At 34.0% G+C, this 22,405-nt stretch overlaps 1 protein-coding gene across 2 annotated transcripts in view; it reads left to right on the top strand.

Annotated features, from left to right (window-relative positions):
* Positions 1 to 22,405, top strand: part of LOC117119816 (serine incorporator 2-like) — a 49,541-nt gene that overhangs the window by 16,330 nt on the left and 10,806 nt on the right. For both annotated transcript variants that reach the window (XM_033264749.1, XM_033264747.1), the window contains exons 2-8: positions 3,229 to 3,387; positions 8,628 to 8,806; positions 9,602 to 9,778; positions 10,395 to 10,438; positions 10,642 to 10,815; positions 15,787 to 15,882; positions 19,719 to 19,893. In XM_033264749.1, the coding sequence (XP_033120640.1) occupies positions 3,229 to 3,387; positions 8,628 to 8,806; positions 9,602 to 9,778; positions 10,395 to 10,438; positions 10,642 to 10,815; positions 15,787 to 15,882; positions 19,719 to 19,893 (1,004 nt within the window). The remainder of the gene's footprint in view (positions 1 to 3,228; positions 3,388 to 8,627; positions 8,807 to 9,601; positions 9,779 to 10,394; positions 10,439 to 10,641; positions 10,816 to 15,786; positions 15,883 to 19,718; positions 19,894 to 22,405) is intronic.

Below are 22,405 nucleotides of genomic sequence, written 5' to 3'. Positions count from 1 at the left end.
GAGGAACACAATATGGTTGTATCATCTGCATACATGATACATTTACTATTTATCACATCTGGCAAAGAATTTACGTAAATTATAAAAAGCAATGGCCCAAGAATAGACCCTTGTGGTATACCAACAGTAATAGGTTTAGAATAAGATAAAGATGATTTAATATTTACAACTTGAGATCTTCCTGATAAGTAAGATATAAACCAATTCAGGGCATTATCATGTACACCATATTGTTCTAATTTACTAAAAAGCAGGTTATGATTTATGGTATCAAAAGCCTTTTGCAAATCTAAAAATATAGCAGCTGTAACATTACCTTCGTTTATATTTTTTAGAATGTAGTCAGAAAAATCAATGAGTGTCGTATTAGTTGAATGATAACGTCTAAAACCAGATTGGCAAGGACTTAATATATTGTTTTCTGACAAGTGGTAATAAAGTTTGTTGTGTACTATTCTTTCAATTATCTTTGAAACTATAGGCAATACAGAAATTGGTCTGTAATTTCCGACGTCGGATGTATCGCCTCCTTTGAACACTGGGGTAACTTTAGCAGTTTTCCATTCAGAAGGAAATTTTGCTGTAATAAATGACAAGTTTATTATGTAATTTATTGAGTGACATACAATGGGACCAGCTAATTTTAAAAGCTTAACATCAAAACCATCCAAGCCTGAAGCTTTGTTATTTGAAAAGCTATTGATTATATCAAATACACAATCAGGAGTTACAATGTTAATATTGATTATGGGTTATTTTTATTTAGTCTGATGAATACCCTTTGAAAAACAAATAGTGAGACAGGTTCAATTGCAAGCTTTGCGATTTAATATGTTAATTTTGGTGACAGGATAAAAAGAATTTAACTAAAAAAAAACGTTTTTGTGTCCGCCCCTCCTATACAATTTCCAGCATTAAAGGGCAAACAAACAAATTTTTTTAAGGCCTCATGTCAAAGCCTAATTTCCTGCAAGATCTGCATAGAATTTGGCCCTTATTTTCCAGAAGCGCGGAAGGATTTCTAGACCTAATTTTTGCGCGGAAGATATATTCCCAGTGCAAGCCTTAAGGCCAACTCAGACAGCGTCAGCCGACGCAGTCCGACCCGATTTATCGTCGGGGACAGTCTTAAGCCGTCGTGAGAAATATTAAACATGTTTACATGCCCCCGACACACACCATCGCGTCTGCGTTTAACTTACACAGACCCGACGTGACAACAAAACGTGTCGGGCTGTGTCGTACGACGCTGTCATCCTACATAATTATAGTTATACTGTAAATGTGTTGAATGTGCTGCCAGCAATCATCCACTGTCCTCAGAAGGAAGCCTCCTCCTTGCCAGGAAGTTAACTATGTGGATGTGTAGGCCTACTGGAGTTGGTCTTTCCTCTGTAGCTCATTGCAACATTAACAAGTCTGTGCAAACTGAAAGCAGCTCATCGCAGTTAAATAATTCAATCATTGGTGATACGCATCTAGTGCGGATCACCTCGTTATTGTCAGGATGATGATGATGATGATCATCATCATCATCTTTTTTTCTTATTCTTCTTTCTCCCCATTTCTTGTTCACGATATCTCAAAATTGGTATTTGTTGGTTGGGGGGGACTAATGGATGGGCGAGTATTTTTTTCAGTGGGGGTGTGCGCGCCTCTCACAAATCCTAGATATGCTAATACCCTGCAATTTACCCTACGGTGCGCCACTGCACTTGACAAGGTTCAATTTTGTGTGCCATTAGCATCCACGCGCACGTCGCGACATGCGCTTATGTGTGCGTTAAAATTTGAAAATTCTCAATATCACTTTTCAGATAATTTAAAGCACATTTCAGGTCATCTTCAGCATTCCAAAACTTTTCATAATTTACACGCAGTACGCTAATTTCCACGCGCACAGCATGTACTGAAGCTGGAAATTACGTTTTGTTACATATTTTGGGTTCCTGACACTGTATTCATATCAGGAGTCAATTTTTGTGCCATTACCTTGCGCACAGGCGTTAAGACGTGCACATACACATGCGTAAATCTTTTAAAATGCTCAAAATTCTCTTTTTTTAAAACTAATTAGAGCATATTTTAGGCCATTTTGAGCATTTTCAAACTTTTCAATCTGCAGCGTACACGCTTCCTGAGGGTCAAAGTGCGGCGGATCACCAAACTCGTCCTCAGTGACGAGTTCAAATCTAGTTTTAATAGAAATTTGTAAATACATGCTTTTATGTATATTCATTTCATTTAGTTTTATTGTCCAATTTTAAAAAGGAAAAGCAGAGCAGAAACAATTCATTGCATATTTAAAAATATAAAAAATATAATATATGTGGCAAAGACAAGCCAAACCAGTCACTCGTCGCAAAAATCGATTTTGAGTTATTAATACAGTGTTAGAGCGTGAAATAATAGCTACAAAATGAAAAAAAAATCATTCAAATCCGACATTTCCTGATGAAGTTACAAGCGTTTAACCACACAGTTGTTTAAAGAACAATATATGAGAAATCAGCCATTAAAGTTTATGATTTCAGGCATTTCTCATGCAGAAACTATCTTTAAGTCCTTAAAAAGTGTTGTTTTAACATTGAAAATGGTGAAAATAACAGCATAGGATGGTGTGTAGATGTATAAAGGTTAGTTTAAAGCAATAAAATAGATTTTTTAAAATTTGACATTCCAGCATGTTTTGGCCATTTTCTCTGAAACACGATTTGCGACGAGTGACAGGTTTGGCTTGTCTTTGCCACATATTATATTTTAATACAAATGATATTTTATTCACATTTTATGACATGCAGTACTGTTTATAAAAAATATTATTTAAAAGCTTTTGTCATTATTGTGCAATTTAAATGTTTTGTCAGTTATGGTATGGTAATGATATCAATTGGCCGATTGGATTGGATTGGATGTATTCAGTGAAAACACCAACACATGCTATTGTAACTTGTATTTCAGCCCTCTAGCTGAAACACAAGGAGAGGCAGCAATGGGAATTGAACTGGGGACCTAGAGATCTCCACGGTTCAGCGCGCCCACAGTGACTACCACCAGATTAGCCGACTGAGCTAAGCTGCTCTCTATTGTGCTCCTTATTTGTCACATATATTTTTTTGTTTAGTTTTCATTTGTAATTGTTAATGTACTGTTACAGTCAAAGACCAATTTATGTAATTTTTAAAATGAAATTTATAACATTTTTAAAAATTTGTTTTTTTATCCAAGTTGAACTGTTGTTTCGGATCGTCAGGATGTGCTTTTCCAGGTTTTCCACCCGTAAGAGAATCAACTACTTCACGGCTTATGTACACTCTTTACCTGTTCTTGGGTACTGGGTTATCTTGTGCCCTTCTGTCGGAAACAGTAGAAGATAAATTAATGCAAGTAAGTTTGTTGCTATAGGATTATTGTTGTTTGTTATTATAGGATTATGATTAGCCATTGATCGAGTTCCTAGTCCACATATCCAAGTGCTTTGTATTCATTGGCAAAAGCACCATATTAATTTCTATATTTCTATTAAAATGAATATTTCATTTTGCATTTGCCGCCCTAACATTATGGAATGCCTTACAGTTTACCTCTTGGCATCCATACACCATATTGTGTATAATGTCTTTCAGAAGCTGTATCACCTTCTAGATCTCTAAGTATTTGACACACACAGTTTGAATTCTTTATTTATTGATCTAAGATTTGTTTTTTTGTTTGTTTTGCCCTACCTTATGAGTTACAGTACTGTACTGAATGCTTAGTATGTTCCAAAGTACTTCTGAAAAAAGAAATCTTGTAAGTGATTTTAGGTGGGTATCTAACCACTCCAGAACTAGACCACCAAGCTTGAATTTAGTGCCTAGTGTTGAATCGAATCCCAAGTTGCAGCCAGTACTATACCATTAAGGCCAAAAAAAATAAATGTTCTGTCTCTGGTCAGCGTGCGCATCGATTTAGACACTGCGCGACAATTTTTTTAAATTTTTCACCGGACATACGACATCGCCACCTATCACGAATTTTGGGGTGCAGCTTATCCATTCTAGGTTAGGCCATTGCTAACCCAATTAATTAGCCTATTGTAGGACCCGTTTGTAGGCCTAGTATTTGTAATTATACTCAATTCAAGCATTAGTTTGGGTTGTCTAAATCATTCATTCATAAACAATTTTGAAACACGCTGTTCGAAAACTACCAAACTACTTTTTGCGAATTTGGTCCTGGGGTCACGTGAGCAGCTTCATTTACGAATGTCGCAACAAAACACACGTGGGCTGGTTGTTGAAACTTGCTGTTTGATGTTCTGGGCTCCCTGTGGCTTGTACCGTTATAGAGAGGATGATCCGATAAACTTTCAGAATAAAAACTTGTGAAATTAATTTATGCTATAAAAACACAAGTTTTCTTCATCTTCAAGTTCTTCATCTGCGCATGCGTAAACTTTGTATCGCACGATATTTTCTCCACTTCTGTTTTTGTTTATAAAACGTAGTGCGTGATGAGTGCATGTTTCGCACAATGGGCTGTGAGTAGTCATGACTTAGGCCTAGAATTACCAATATATTAAGCTTAATACGACTGTTATTATTCACCATAATAATAGAATGATTGTTTAAAATAGATGAATATACTCAATAAGTATTTTATTTTCTTAGATTTTAATAAACTAAACTTATGTTGAAATTTTAACGTAGCGCGACCGTCTAGCATGAAATGGGGATTTCCCCAGAGCAGGAATACGGTGTTTCATTGCGGTAGCCTGAAGTTTACACGCATTTCCAGTTGTTTGTCATCTTTTTCAATAGAAAAAGATGAAGTTTGTAACATTTGTAAATAATGTCAGTTTTTCAAAATAATTTAAAAATTAAAAATATGGGAACGGTTTGGGGCTTATAAAATATATGCGGCTTATACACAGCTAGGTGACAAAAAAATCATGATTTTTCGCGTCCTAATTAGGGGTGCGGCTTATACACAGGTGCGGCTTATACACTGTAATATAAGGGACCTTTTGGCATTTTATCGTGCGATACCGTAGCTTGGCGAGTTTGCTGAGCGTGTAAGTATGTGATGAAAGTTTATCGTCCTCCCCAAGCAGTGGTGAGCAACATTGCACCCGGGATCGAAGAAAGTCACGGCTATGGTGGGATCTTCGGCCGTCGGATTTTTTCAAAGCGTACCTATTAATGCTTATAATGATGATGAATTAAGACGGGGTCCCCTTGGCAAATGAAGCGAAATCGAGGATGTGGAATGTGGAAGGACAACAATGTATAGCATTAGCAGAACATAAAAAAGATACTAAAAACACCTTTTCTGTACTTTCCATGCTTTTAAAAAAAAAAATTTTTAAATAGAAAAAAAAAAAAACCGCATCGCCGCATCAATTCTGTAACTTTAGTCTGATCAGAACCAGAACATTTTTTTTTTTTTTTGGCCTAACATAGTTTTATTTGATTCAGTTAAACTGAATAGGCCTAATCTCACAATGTGCACTTTGATAAAATGTCTTGTCATTGTGATACTGTACTAATCGATTTCAATTTCAATTTTATTCAAAAACCTCCAAAACAAAAATTAATATTTTGTCGAAGCAGCAAATGTATGAATACATAAGATCTAAATAAACCCTTTTAAACATTTATTAACAATTTTAAATTGGATTTGTTTGTTTGGTTTTTTAAAAATTATTATTTTGAATGTTCTGGAAGCTATTTAACAGGAAACTTACGTTTCCTGACAGTATGTCACCAAAGGAAGTGGAATTCACATTAACAGATTTGTAGCCTAAATACTGTAAATGCTCTAATAAGCACCGCACCAAACCTGATTTTTTTAGCTACTGTAGGTCCGCTTTTGAATAAGCTCCTGAGCTTAATTGAGAGTACAGTATATTACAGTGTGTAATGAAACACTTTGAGAAAAACAGGGTTTTAAATACAATGTATGCAGTGTTAAAAATAACACAATGAAGACACAAACATTTCTTTATAAACATTTATTTACGATGACGTAGGACCTATAAAAGGCCTACCAAACTAAAGGAATACATATCAATTTGTCTGGTCCATTTAACTGCAAATGCACCACCGTGAAAATCACCCTATCTCTTAACCATTAGCATTTTTTCAAAAACATAGACTGATTTTACTACAAAAACTCAAAAACTAGAGGTCGGATAACTTAGGTTGAAACGGTTTTATAGAAGGTTATAAATATAGCTATTGTAAACAATTTACAAAATATTTGTTTTTAAATATTTAGCTCCATCATTTTTGGGTTGAATTACGGGATTAATTCAGCGGGATTTGAGCCGGGTTGCGAGGAGTCGTTTATTTACGTCATAACTTTGCATATACCAATCCATTTGCTTAGGTTAAAACTGCAACAGAAAGGCAATTTTCTTGCAATCAGTTATATATTAAAAATAATCTTATTGGATAAAATTTTCTTCCGTCATATTTGCATTCTTTCCAAGGCTTTCAAGAAGGAAAATTGACCGAACTCACAGCCGGCCCAGGGATTCAGGCGTGTTCCATTTTGTGAACTGATGAAAATATGATACAGTACCTGCTGCTGGATCAAAGACTTTTAAAATTCAATAAATAAATAAATACGCTTGATATTGGACTTACCTTATTTTTACAGTATTATGAATAGATTAGGAATTGATTTTTAATAGTGTTCATGAGTAATTGATGTTTAATGAAGTGCATTTTATACCCTTTTCGCATAATGAAATCATCCAAGCAGTGCAGCACACTCAGTCTGTCCATTTTTGCCTTTTGTACAGGCGCGTGTTATTAAAATTGTTTTGTTACATGGTCAAAACAGCTTAAAAAATTGTATGTGAGATAGGTGTCATGGGAACGGGCATGGAAAGCACCATGGCAATATTTATTTTTTTAAACGCCGTTCTCGAGTAAGCCTCCAAATCTTGAGCATTTACAGTATATTTTTTAGGCCAATGTAAAATTCTGATTGCATGGAATTTTTATTTGTGTTTATTTTTTGACTTGTGAAATTATCGGTAGGCCTTCAGCTATTTGTATTTTGTTTATGGCATGATAACTAACTAAATGTATGGTCATGTACTGTACTGTACTGATACTGTAAATATTAGTATGTAAAGTGCCATTATTTTTTTTTAATTAAGTCAAATTAATAATTAACTTATGTGAAGATTGCAGATTGCTTCCACAGGCTGCTAGGGGGTTTTGTATAAACGAATGTAATTATATCATAACTATTGGCTTTCTTCCAATCAAATTGAATAACTTACCAGGCAATTCTAAAACTTGGCTACTGAGAAACTGGAAATTATAGAATGTGCAATTTTTTTTTTATTTTCCTGTATAGTGTATGGTTATATATATTAAAATTGATTCCCAATGAGATGATATTTCTGTTGAAGGTTGTTATTTGCTAATCAAATACTATAGATAATTCTCCCAACTTAGAACAAACAGTACTCATCTTATTTTCAGAGACAAAATCTTTAGCAAAAGACCATCCTTAATATCAAGGAATGTTAATCACCATAAAACATAGCATTTTAACATGATTTGCTTTATTTTTTTTGTGTCATTGTTTTGCCTTCAGACCAAACATATCCATTGTTTATACAGTATGCCGCCCATAATGTAGTCTAGTAATAGTGCTAAAGATTTATATAGCATGTCGTACCAATCAATCGTCAAAGGCGCTAATTAGCATTATTACCCCTAGTACTCCCTGCATAACACACAACGGCAAACCAGCACAAAGTTCAACATTCTCTGCTCCCTTGTTGAAGTCCAAAAAGTCTACAACTGTTGCGTCAACCACCACAAGTGCAACAAAAAGAAACATAGAAGTAAACAAACCGAGCTTTAATATTTTACTTTATTATACAAATATTTACTGGGTTGAGGGGCATGGTTCAAATTATAGCCTGAGGTGATCTGGAGACTGTACTATGTCCCGAGATGAAAGTACAGCCTTCAGACCACCAAGGGCTATAATTTGAACTATGACACAATTAAAATCCCAGGAAATATTTGTTTTATATACCACTACATAGATTCCCTGTTCTTGAGTCGTGAAGAAGCCTAGGTTAGGCCTAGTAGTAGAACTTCATCAATTCATCGAGGCTCCATAAATCACAGGTTGTGGCTTCAAGATACTCTTCAAATAATCGAACGGCATACTTAACTTGTTTTTTTGTATTATCACTGGCTGCTGAACTCACTTACTACACTTCTCATGTTCATCAACCAGTTCAAATCTGGTTATTCCTAGCAGTACAGTGTGCGGCAGAGCGATCGTCAGCCGCTTCCAGGTCATCAAATTAGGTCAGATTTGATCAAATTAGTAGAAGCGCGCCCTCAACAATAGGCTTAGCATAATTTTCTACATCGCGACTTGCAAGAGGGCAAAAGAAAAAGACTATTCCCTGATAGCCGGGCATGGCTGAAACTATTGCCTGGCTTTCAACCAATCAAATGCCTGGAATCTATGTAGTCAGTATATAATGTTGTCTAGACAAGACCAAATTATGTGTATTTCAGATCGCTCACCTTATAGTTTGTTATCATATCATCAAAATCTTTTTTTTTTTTTTTTTTTTTGCTACAATTTTGTGGCTATAGCGAAGTGGTTTTAAGGATTTCTGTGTGAAAATCAAAGCCGGGGACAACTGCAAAATCCTGCTGGAATATTTAGCCGTATACCGGATATGCTTCTCCATGGCTTTATTCTTCATGTTTTTTATGATAGCCACTTATGGAGTAAAAACAAGCAAGTCTGCTAGAGGACTGCTTCACAATGGGTGAGTGATTGTTTGTTTTTTTTTCTCTCTCTCTCTTGTGTGGGTAGCACACCTTTATTCAAATCATTTACATGTACAATATTTTTTTTATTATGAAAGTCAATATCATAAATATTAAATGTCATGAATAAAAAAAGTAATATTATGTTTAACCTCATTTCAATTTAAATACTGTATACTTTTTTTTTAAATATATATTTCTTAACATATTATCAATAATCATAATAAACATATTATCATAATAATCATAAATATCCTCTGGATTCATTCTAAAACCAATGGAGTGAGTGATTGTTTAAACATAAACCTACCTTTATTTTATTTACCTGTTATTACCATTCATTTTATTTACCTGTTATTACCATTCATTTCTTATTGTTATTACTGTGAATGTTTCCGATAAGATAGTACTGTATAATACATACTCCAAGTATCGGAATGAAGCCATCGTGTCGGGATTCAATATTTCGACATATGTCATCATCAGGAATGTGAATGTTTCCACCATGGCAATTCGATACCAGTATGAATAGTACTAAAGAACACTTAACTTTTTACTGGTAAATCCCATCAAAATATGCCTATTACATAATGGAATGATGCCTTATTCATAATAGTGTTACAATGAGTTACTAGGGTTGTAGTTTTAAAAAAAAGAATAATAGTGACTTAATTGAAGATTTAAGCTATGACCCTGGGATTTGATAACAAGCATCTTAACCACTAAGCATAATACCACTCCTTTCAAATTTATCAACTAATTGAAATATTTTAATTACTTATGTTTGGAGACAGGTTTTGGTTTTTCAAGACATTGCTGTTATGTGGTTTGATAGTGGCAGCATTCTACTTGCCTAATATTGGGGAGTTTGCTGAAATTGGTATGTACATAGGTTTCATTGGAGCAGCATTGTTTATACTTTTCCAGCTTCTCCTTTTGATTGATTTTGCTGCATCTTGGAACCACAGTTGGTAAGTTTAATGATTATTCATGTAAAATAACCCAAATGCTATATAAAATGAACAATATGTACATATTCCAAATGAGATAATAAAGTATAAAAAAATAATGATAATAATCAGTGGCGTAGAAAAATATTTTTCATTGGGGGGGATGATTGGCGTGTTAGCCAGTGTCGTAACAGGCGTGGGGGTGGGGGGGCCAGGGGGAAACTGCCCCTCCCCTGACGGTTTTTACCGGGCTGACCAAGCCGTTGTACTGGGCTGTGTAATAAGAGAAAAGAAAGAGGGGAGAGGGAGGGAAAGAGAAAGAAGAGGAAAAGAAAAGGAAAGAAAAAGAGAAGAGAAAAATAAAGACAAGAATAAAAAGGAAGATATCATAATGACCAGACTCACAACACCCCTGTCTCTTATACACATCTAGATGTGTATAAGAGACAGGTCCTATATTATCTTACCTTTCTTTTCCTTTTTTCTTCCCTTTTTTTTAAGACATTAAATTGTATTTTTTTCGGGTAAAATTGTATCTCTACCTATTCTAATTTACTAAAACAGGTTTTGACCACAAAAAAAAAAACAGCTTTAAAATTTAAGGTTATGCTTTACTTTGTTTTTTTCTTTTCGCTAGGTCTGAAAAAATGAAAAATAACAACACTATTCTTTGGTTTATCTGTAAGTTTATATTTGCATATTTGTAATTTAATAAGTTACAGCATAGACTAGCGGGAGGGGATCAATAAATACGTGTACTATTTTATGAAAATGAAAAACATGATGATGTCAAAATTATAACAACAACATTTTGTTGTACTTATGAGAGAAAAGGAGCCACAAATACTTGCATTCAATTTAACATGTTTCATTTTCTTTTTCAGTGCTGAGTGTTTTTATTATCATATTCTACTTGGGTGTAATTGTTGGTATATACATACTCGTTACACAGTTTGCTCTTGACAAGCACTGTACAATGAACCTGTACTTCATTATAATCAACTCAGCAATCTGTTTAATTCTTACGCTACTGATGATGTTACCGTGCGTTCGTAAAAGTAAGTTTTGGTCCACTGTATTCTGATGTTATAATGGTTTTGACTGTATGTTTCACTAAAAGGAAAGATCTAAAGAAATTAATTAATTTAAATATATATTTCTAAGACTGATTTGGCCATAAATTTCACTTCTCAGGCAAGCATGGACCTTGTGTCATCGAATGCCACTTTAAAATTTAAAATATTTGTTTTCCGATCTAACCAAAGTTATTTTGATGGGAGTTCAAAATGCCCAATTTGTACAATTCTAAAGCATAAAATCTCTCCTTGACCACGTAAAAGACATACTGAGGGACCCAGACTGGAGGCCTTAGGCCAGGGTAATTGTTAATCATAATAATGTGATGTTAATGATAGTGAATATGATAATGAGTATAATAATATCAATGATAACAATTAACTTTAATATCAATTGGCTTTATTTTTTGTGGATATTTACAAATTTCATAATTAGGATAGAGCATTATAATTGTTTGTGTGTTTTAGATGTTCCTTAAGAAAACTACTAATTAACTGATAAATTGACTGATTAATTGATTGATTTACTGATTGATAAACTATTTGATACAGTATAAATCTAAACAGTGTAAAACAGGTATATCCTAAACAATCACTTGATTTCATTTTATAAAACAGGTCTGTTAAAAAAGCTACTCTATAAAGAAGTTTTTATGTAAATTTGGTTGTTAAGGAAACTTCCTGAAAAATCTATTAGGACTAATTTGTAAATCTTGATAGAAAAGGAAATTTACATTTTTTAAGTTATTGCTTTTATCCTGTGAATCACTCTAATTAGTTTAGCAACTGAAATTAGTTTTGGTTGAGTTCTTAAGCTCTTGAAACACTATTTTTCCGTCATCATATAAAGATAATACAATATAGTTTAATTTAATAATTGCAAATTGATTTTTTCTTGTTCAAATTAATCATTATTTTGTTTCTTATTTCCTTGTCAACCAGAATATGTAGTAATAGTAATAATAATAATGATAGGATTGGATTTGATTGAATTTATTCAGTGTAAACACCAAGAATAGCCTACGAAAGTCTAGAAGAAGACAAGTGGGGTCCTTCTCGTGGTGATTGGGCAGTACACCGGGAGACATTCCCCTTCTCTTTTCCGCAGAGTGTACTGCACATGGAGTGTACTTTCATCCGAAAGACAGTGCACTATTGTAACTTGTATTTTTGTTTTTGTATTGAACCGGGACCTAGAGATCGCACACATAGTGGCTACCACCAGATTAGCCGACTGTGCTAAGCTGCTCCCTCAATAATTATAATATGCACTTCACATTATCATCCACTCATTGGATTAAATGCCTGTTGGAACACAAACTCAGCTCCCCGGGGGAGTATCATTTCATGTTGCATCAGCTAATCAGCGCATTTTGGCATTATGCCCTACCAGGTTACCACTTATACTCCTGGGTGGAGAGAAGCAGTGCAAAGTGCCTTGCTCAAGGACACAAGTGAAACGGACAGGAAGGGAGTGAAACCCCGACCTCAAGGTTGGGAAACCTAACCATTCCCGCTGCGCCAAACCACTATTATGTTAGATCAGTAGCTTTGGTACAGTAGTTAAGCTACTTGCCTTCATTTCCACAATTCTTGATTAAAACCCTAGAGAAGGACCTAACACTGTGAAAATCTTGAATTTTTCTCATGGCAACAACAATTTCTCTAGCTATAAAGTCTAATAATGAGACTTTTTAGATTAATACTTTCAATTACTTTAAGTACTTCTGTACATAAAATTAACAAAAAGCCTTTACATGGAGTCAGACATACACAAACTAATCTTTCCCATAAATGTGATTTTATGACATGCATAATGCTGTCAAATGAGGCAGTGTTTATACTTATGTAAGGCTGGCTGTGAGCCAACTCTAAACAATTACACTTATATAATAATAATAAGCAACACAGGAACCTATATGGAGGCTATAATCAAAGTGATGTGCATAATATTATTACAAATATAAAATTGGAATGAAGCCATAAAATGGCTCCAAAAATTAGCTAAACATGGTCTCCACCAGTCAGACGGGGAAGTCCTTACCAAGGGGCCACCTATAGCCTATGTGGGTCACTGAAAAAAACCCAGAGGTGGGGTTTAGGAGGCGAATCCAGCTTGCCACAAAGAGATTTCAGATCTTGATTGTCAAAATCAAGAAATCATAATTTTTAGTCCAGCGACCAGGAATCTATGCTTCTTAGAAAATTTCCCCTTGGTTCTCTGCTTTCACCACTCATTTAATGAGAATGAAATCAAATAAAGTGATACTGTACAAATTTCAATCATTACATAATCATTATTATTATTATTATTATTATTATTATTATTATTATTAGTAACTAACCTTAATGTACCACTTTTTTTATCTTTGCTTATGTTTTGTTGTTTTTCAAATATTGTATACCTTTTTAAATTTTGTACTGTATTCTGTAGTGATTTTTTTTTTATGGTTTGCCAACTGCGAAGTAATTTCTTGTAATGTACTTTTACTTTCACTACACCAATAATAGTTCTGTATTCTGTATAAAAGATGGTGTGATATAGCTAATATTATTGGCAAATACTTTTCCCCCTCCTCCCCCCTTCCTTTCTTCTTTGTGGCTCTAAAGGAAAGCATTAAACTTTATCAAAATTCAATTAAAATACATTTCCGTGAAAGCAATTAAAGAATGAATTCTGTGCCAAATTTATTTGTCATACTATGAAAACTTGGATTAAGTGAGCAATGTCAATCTGTTACTTTAATACAAAAATATTGCCAACGATAAAAAGATTAATTGCTTTGCCATACCATAAATAGAATTAAACACCAATAGTTTACGAAACACAAAGGGACACTCAGCATTATTCCTGATGAGGGGTCCAAGTCCTGCAACACATTGTACAAGATCTCCAACAAGTGGTCAAGGTTCCCCGGCACAGGGTCCAAATTCACCTCGGCCCCATACTTTTCGTAGCAAATTTTAAGAATAGGAAAAATGCCCAAAAATAGCAAACAGTGTATTTTAAAGCAGTGTTCTCTTTCTGGGAGGATCATTGATTCTCTGACTCTGGGTCCTGTGTCACCTGGACCCGACACTAGCACCTCTACTGCTTATTATCACTATTTTTACCATTTTTTTTTTCTTAAGGAAAGCATGCTTTAAGGCATTTGTATTTTTCATTCGCCTATTTTGCTTACCTTTTTTCATTTTCAATGAGACATGCTTTAATTTTATTTTTAAAACTTTACTATTTTCTTACTTGTATGTCGATTTGATTTTGAAATAAAAATATTGAAATGAAATGAAATAACAATCTTAACTTCATTTTGCTATTTCAGAGCATTAAAAATACAATTCAATGCTTAACTTAAACATGAAAGTATAAATGCCAATTGTATTTGTTTAGTTAATGGCTGCCAAAAACGGGTTTGTCTTAAATGGCTAGATTTAATATTAGTAAATAAGTCATCAACTTCAAATGAAACATACTCTGTATTAAAATCATTAAGTTTATTGCCAGCCAATGATCTTACAGTATTTATACAGTTACCTGATTTGATATTTCATCACAATTTTGTGAAATCTAAAATACGTTCAGAGTAGTGAAATGCCCCCTTCAATCCATAACTTGGCAATTCCTGTTTCAAAAGTCAAAAGTTCAGTTACTGAAATTCATTTTTATTTCCTTACTTCGTATTATAGTAAACACTTTCTAAAGATTGTTGTAAAGATTTTAAAGGGGAATTATAGTTAAGCTATAAAAAGAACACTTTACAATAAAAACTTTGTTTTTTTATTTCTTGGCAAACACCTTGTCACATTATTGGAACCGTAACAAGAAGTCTAATTTACGAAACAACAGCATGTTCTCAAATCTGTCCCAGCAGTATCACTATTAATTATGAGTATGACATCGTCAGCCATCTGCACACAGATATAGGATACATTAAATTTTGCGATTAATTTCTTCAGATTGTCGTCATAGCCTCAAGGAAATGAAACTCTCATGTGGTGAATTTTGAAATTCTGCAAGAGTTTGTGTTACTGAGAATGTTATTGAAAAAACATTGAGTGAAGTTGTTGTCGTATAAGACTCACAGGTGACCTGGTTCTATGCTAACTGTCACTCAGTAAACTACAATGGAGTAATTCAAATTTTAATGATTTCCAATTGCTTTTATTAAAATGTTATGTAAAGTGTCTTACTGTATGGCCTGTTATTACATATATTTGAATGGTCAATGAACTTGAAAAGGTAATAATAATAATAATATTAATAATAATAATAATAATAATAATAATAATAATAATAATAATAATAATAATAATAATATTTAGAGTTTATTAAGCACTCTTTACTGGTGTCTCACAGTGCTTTAAGGCCGTTAATCTACCAGCTATATCGTTTTAAGTGTGCATGTTTTAATGGTGAATCAACAGATACATGAGATCAATAGGTTCAGTCAATTTAATTGTAAAGATATAATATGTATACTATGAAAGATCCAAGATCTTCCAAGTGTGAAGATATATTGTAGACATGAGTTATGTTTTCTGTACGAAAGAACAAAATGATGATGGTGTTTGTTATGGTCATTGTTAGTAATTTGATAGTGATCATGGTAATGTGATAATGGTATTATTAGTAGTTGTAATGTAAAAATAATGTGATGAGATCATTGTAGGAAGGTGATGATGATGTTATACAATACAATATTCAATCTTACTGCTGATATTTTTTTTTTATTATTATTCATTTTTTCTACATTTTAATTTGTGATTTCCTATTGTTGTTTTTGTGATTGATGTAGTTGTATGTTGTTATTGTTCTCTTCCTTTTAGTATTTTACCCTGTGGGACAATTGCTGACTAGCCTTTCTAATAAAAAAGAATAAATGTATGAAATAAAATATATGTTAATTTATGATAGTAAATCTAATATTTTTATATCAAACTGTTATATTTCAGAACAGTCAGATTGTTGCCTCTTGCAATCGTCCATAATCAGTCTTTACATCATCTACCTCACCTGGACAGCTATGTCCATAGAGCCACCTGTCATAGGTAAGTTTATGGGAAGGGTGAAATTTGATGAACCCCTGACATTAGGTAATACTGCAGTGATTCTATATGAAATGTAATGTAGTTTGATTTTTAAAGCGCTCCAGGTGTAGACTAGCTCATAGTTAAACTAGTCTTGTCAGTCCACAGCCATATGGAACAGACAACGGAGCAACCCCCAACTCGTCTCGAAAGATGTACTGGGTTCCTTAAAGTGCACATGAGCCAAATTGTGTACACTGGGCCTACGTTTTATTATAGTCCTTATCAGAAGAACTTGTTCCAGATTCAGAGGCGAGCGTGCTGTTCAAACCAGCGCCAATATTATGGCTGTACGTTGCGGTGCCCCTGCCTTAAGTGCTTGGCCATTAGACCTACCATAAAGCCACCAGTCGTAATGAAGTTGATTCATTTGATACAGGTTACAGCTTTTCTTTTTTCTTTTTTTTTAACCACATTGAGCCACCACCTAATGGTAAAATTTGGCATGTATGAATATATTATCTATTCATTTAATAATGTATTTGTAGTTTTCCCTTACTTTTCCTGTGCATAACCTTCCTACAGTGAAGTTGTTAGATAATCATACCAAAACACACACCCACACACATGCACAACAATTGGCAATTGTACTTGATTATTCACAAAAACCACTCCCAGCTCAGTAAATAGAACACATGAAGTATTTTAAAGACCAGTTTTATTGACAATATATACTATCTTTTGTGTATACAGTGCACTTCTTCAGGTGAATGTGTCTTCCCAACTCAGCTATGTTGTTGTTGAATAGTGGAGTTCAGTTGTGGTGTATTTACAATATTTTCCAGCCTACATGGAGATTTAATATGTTGATATGAAGTTTTTTAAATAGCCACTTGTACCTGGGGAGAGCATTTTGTTCAAAAGCTAATGTATTGTCAAATTAAACTAGTCTTTAAAATACAGTACTACAATTTCCAGTGTTTTATTTACTATTATTTGACTAGTATGTCTGATCTATGTTATATTTTCATTGAATAGTTTGGTGGTTAAGATGCTTGCTTTCCAATTCCAGGGTCCTGGGTTCAATTCCTGTCAGTGGTGCAGGATTTTTCTTATGATTATTGCCTGGTTCTCACGAGAGCCCTAGTATCCGGATCAGGAGCTAACTGTTAGCGCTAACCGTTAGCGCTAACCGTTAGAACGCCCGATCGGTTAGCGGTATCCGGATACGGTTAGCAAGTTGAGGGCGTTTCTATCATCAACTAATCACACGTACGCGTTTACAATTTCCAGTTTCTTATTGGCCAGTGATTCGATCATCATATTGTTGGTATCCGGATTGGGATTTTTTCGCATGGAAGCACGGCAGCTAACGGTTAGCAGGATCCGGATCCTGCTAACCATTAGCTGCCGTGTGAGAACCTAGCCTAAAGCAACTTCAATACTTAAACCTCATATTGAGATTTAGTTGATATAAAGCATCAAGTGTGTATGTATTTTTTAAGGGATTGTCACTTACAAGTTATATTTTTTGGTCCTTCTGACTCCCAAAATTTTTTTTTGTAACAGTTGCTATTTAAATTGTATTTTTCTTTTGACTGATTTTTATTTTTTGTATGTTTTATTATGTCCAATGTTAATTGTAGTTGTAACAGCACCACGAGTCCCGATCGATTATCCAACCTATGTTTTACCTCCTTCATAAACAATTCAGATGATTTTACATCCAATATAGATCCCGATCCTCATTTTTTTTTCTAATAACAAACAAAGCACCCTGATGAGTTCCCTATCACAAAAACGTCAAATGATATTTTTTGTACCATTCATTTCAATTCTAGAAACATTTAAAAAAAATTGTGATCAAATGAAACACGTTTTAACTTCGCTTAAACTACCTTTTGATATAATTGGAGTGAGCGAAAACTGGCTCAAGTATGACAATCCCCTGGTACAGCTTCCCAATTATAATTTTGTCTCCAACCATAGAACACTCAAAGACGGTGATGGAGTAGCCATGTATATTCATGGTAGTCTCCAATTTTCTACTAGACATGACCTCTGTCTTATCCCCTCTAACTGTGAATCAATTTTTATTGAGATTACAAGACATTGCAAAACATTGTCGTCGGAACCGTGTATAGATCCCCCTCCCTTGACCCTTTTCAATTTACTAATGAACTTGACACTGTCCTTTCTAAACTATCAAGAGAAAACAAAACTGTCAACATTATGGGAGACCTCAATATTGATATTCTGAAGCATGAGTCAGATAACGGTGCCCGCTGCTTGGTTAACTCCTTTTTTGGCAATCATTATCTACCCCGCATCCACAGACCATCTCGTATCACGAAAAACTCAGCTACCTTATTAGATAATATCATTACTAATCAATTAGACTTTTCTAATCTGAGTGGATTAATTTATAGCGACATATCTGATCATCTCCCTGTTTTTAATATTTCGTATTTTTCACGTGCTGTAAGTAGCTCAAATAAGGAAGAGATTTTTAAATTTAGAAAAATTAATTCCACCACCTTAGAAAATTTCCGTCAAAACATGTCCATACAACAGTGGCTAAAGTTATAAGTAGTCAGGACCCTGATAAAGCATATTCTAATTTTGTAACCACATTAAAGAAAATTTTCGATAAACATTTTCCTCTACAAAATTCTCCCAAAAAGCTGAGTAAGATTAAACCATGGATGTCCGATGGTTTGCTGAAATCGAGTCAAGTATAAACAGAAATTATATGCTAAATTTCTTCATTGCCCCTCTACTAAAAATGAAAGAGCTTACAAAGAGTTTCGCAATAAATTAAACTATATTATTAAAAATACAAAAAAAAAAATTTCCAAAATACATTTCTTAAACATAAAAATGATATCAAGGCATCTTGGAAAACCATTAATTCTTTAATCAATAAAACAAGTAGGGAGCAATCAAGTACCTCCTTCTACTGTGACAATGAATTCACCAATGATCCTGATATAATTTCTAATGCTTTAAACAAATTTTTTGTCGAAATTGGACCCTCCTTTTCTAACAAAATCCCCAATGTTAACAACTCATTCGAAGACTTTCTTCCTAGTCCAACCCATAACTCTATATTTCGTACCCCAGTTGATGAGGCTGAAGTGATCAAAATACTTGCCTCTTTTAAAACCAACAAATCCCCAGGTATTGATGACTTCCATACTAAAGCCATCAAATATATTGCTAATCTCATCTCTCGTCCAGTATGTCATATTTAACGTTGCCCCAACTAACGGTGTGTTCCCAGACAGGATGAAGTTAGCACGCGTCACCCCTAATTACAAATCAGGCATCAAATCTGACCTTTCTAACTATCGTCCCATTTCAATACTATCAATTTTTTCGAAGGCCTTGGAAAAGGTAATTTACCATCCCCAATTTTAAACTCAGCTTCCGTGAGGTCTTTTACCAAAAAACTCAGGATTCACCTTGTTTCGCAATACTAAAATTAAATTGATTGTGTGTGTTTGTGTTGTGTGTTGGTCTGTTTGTGATTGTTTGTTTTTTTTTTGGGTCTCTGTGTGCTTTTGTGATTTTGTGTTCAGGCCTGCCAAATACAAGATTTTTTTTAATTGAATTTTCTCGGGCAAGTGCCTTCTTCCTTTTGATTTTGTTTCATAAACCCATCGTTTTTAATGACCTCTGTTATTTAACTGCAAATGGTAGAAAATAAATGTATTTTTGACTTTTGAATTGAAGTAGGACAGTGATATATTCGCTATTGACAATTTTGGTGCATGTGTTATGTGCCTAAATATATAAATTTTAAAAAGTAAGATATAACCTTATATTTTGTTTCCATCTTCACTTTCTACTTCCAGATGAGATACCGAATGGTGTTAACCCGGAGACAGGCAGGACACAATACAAATACAACAAAACATTCTGTGGTCCTGGAGATTCAGTGATATCGAATCTAATCAATAATTCTTATACCGACCTCATCAAGGCTGTTGTAGATGCAACGATCATGATTGTCATGGTTGTGTATGCAAGGTATGGTTTTTAAAATTTATCATACAGTAGTGCTTTTTCACCATCAACTGTATACAGTACCTCTTCTTATCATGATGAATAATGTATGTAGACTTGTTAGTCTGCTGTAGAACAATATAAGAAATGACAACACCACTTTTAAGATTGGCTGTAACATTTATTATCTCTAGCCAGTTGTGTAACGCCTATGCGCTGTCGTGCAGGTCCTAGGAGCCGCAGGGCTTCTCCCATAGGTCCATGCCCTAGCACCCTGATGCAAAAAAGCTTTGTTGGTACATAACAGCATATTGTGTCTCTGACATCGACTGTAAGACATATATCCAGTGACAGATTAAAGTGGAGACAAAACAATTGTATTCAAATTTTGTCTGTGAGGTGGTATAGACCCTCCATCTGTGAAATAGCCCCCTCAAATTTTTGTATCTGCCACTGATATCATATAATTTATTTCGTCATTAAAACACTATGACATAAAATAATTTTAAAAATGAGCAAATCTAAAAGCCCACTATTGGCGACTGAGACAAAAAAGGCCCCGGTCTGGCTCTAGATTTGTCCATACAGTAGACTCATGCCGATAGTTTACTGATGTGGACGAAAGCTAGAGCTAATCAATTTAATAGTTAGTCTTAAAAGTGCCGTTGTCATCTATTATATTATCTCACCTTTAAAACTAGATTAAAGTTTTGTTTTGTTCATTTTAAGTAAAATAAGATTTAAATTCCCTCTACATCATCAAGGTTTCCCTTTTATAGAACTAGCTAGTTTTGTACATCTACAGCAGTAAAAAGACTTTCAATCAGTGAAAACTGAATTGTTTCCATGTACGCCGCATTAAAAATTGAAATTCTTTGATCATTTAATGTACAGTTATTTTAATTTAAAAAATGTTTACTTTTTTTATCGTTGCCATAGAAAATATACTTTATACAATGTAGTTGAATCATTTCAGATTAATATTATTTTTGTCCTGACTGATCTTATTTTATGAACTGTAGCAAATTGAAATATTGTTATCAGTTGTCATTCATATCACTAAACTCAATGGTGTATCATTAATAATTGCTTGTATTTTGTCATTTGATATGTATTCTTAGCTTCACAATCAATGATGTAATGCATGCTTTTACCTGAGGTTGTCTTTTGTGATACTGTGTTATTTCCACACTCATGGACCGCGTAAAAAGTGGAGCAAGAGATAGTCTAGTTAGGCCCAAACCAGGTCTAGTCAGGCTCATATAAACCAGGTTCATGGGGATATGGGGTTACCTATTAGCCAACTCAGAAGTGGTCTCTTATACACATCTAACTCAGCTACCTTATTAGATAATATCATTACTAATCAATTAGACTTTCCTAATCTGAGCGGATTAATTTATAGTGACATAACTGATCATCTCCCTGTTTTTAATATCTCGTATTTTTCACGTGCTGTAAGTGGCTCAAATAAGGAAGAGAGTTTTAAATTTAGAAAAATTAATTCCACCACCTTAGAAAATTTCCGTCAAAACATGTCCATACAACAGTGGCTAAAGTTATAAGTAGTCAGGACCCTGATAAAGCATATTCTAATTTTGTAACCACATTAAAGAAAATTTTCGATAAACATTTTCCTCTACAAAATTCTCCCAAAAAGCTGAGTAAGATTAAACCATGGATGTCCGATGGTTTGCTGAAATCGAGTCAAGTATAAACAGAAATTATATGCTAAATTTCTTCATTGCCCCTCTACTAAAAATGAAAGAGCTTACAAAGAGTTTCGCAATAAATTAAACTATATTATTAAAAATACAAAAAAAAAATTTTCCAAAATACATTTCTTAAACATAAAAATGATATCAAGGCATCTTGGAAAACCATTAATTCTTTAATCAATAAAACAAGTAGGGAGCAATCAAGTACCTCCTTCTACTGTGACAATGAATTCACCAATGATCCTGATATAATTTCTAATGCTTTAAACAAATTTTTTGTCGAAATTGGACCCTCCTTTTCTAACAAAATCCCCAATGTTAACAACTCATTCGAAGACTTTCTTCCTAGTCCAACCCATAACTCTATATTTCGTACCCCAGTTGATGAGGCTGAAGTGATCAAAATACTTGCCTCTTTTAAAACCAACAAATCCCCAGGTATTGATGACTTCCATACTAAAGCCATCAAATATATTGCTAATCTCATCTCTCGTCCAGTATGTCATATTTAACGTTGCCCCAACTAACGGTGTGTTCCCAGACAGGATGAAGTTAGCACGCGTCACCCCTAATTACAAATCAGGCATCAAATCTGACCTTTCTAACTATCGTCCCATTTCAATACTATCAATTTTTTCGAAGGCCTTGGAAAAGGTAATTTACCATCCCCAATTTTAAACTCAGCTTCCGTGAGGTCTTTTACCAAAAAACTCAGGAATCACCTTGTTTCGCAATACTAAAATTAAATTGATTGTGTGTGTTTGTGTTGTGTGTTGGTCTGTTTGTGATTGTTTGTTTTTTTTTTGGGTCTCTGTGCT

This window comes from Anneissia japonica, unplaced genomic scaffold, assembly GCF_011630105.1.
Source record: "Anneissia japonica isolate Jap-2015-1 unplaced genomic scaffold, ASM1163010v1 scaffold724_len3256291_cov202, whole genome shotgun sequence".
Classification (NCBI taxonomy): domain Eukaryota; kingdom Metazoa; phylum Echinodermata; class Crinoidea; order Comatulida; family Comatulidae; genus Anneissia; species Anneissia japonica.
This window is presented reverse-complemented; position numbering and strand designations above follow the sequence as displayed.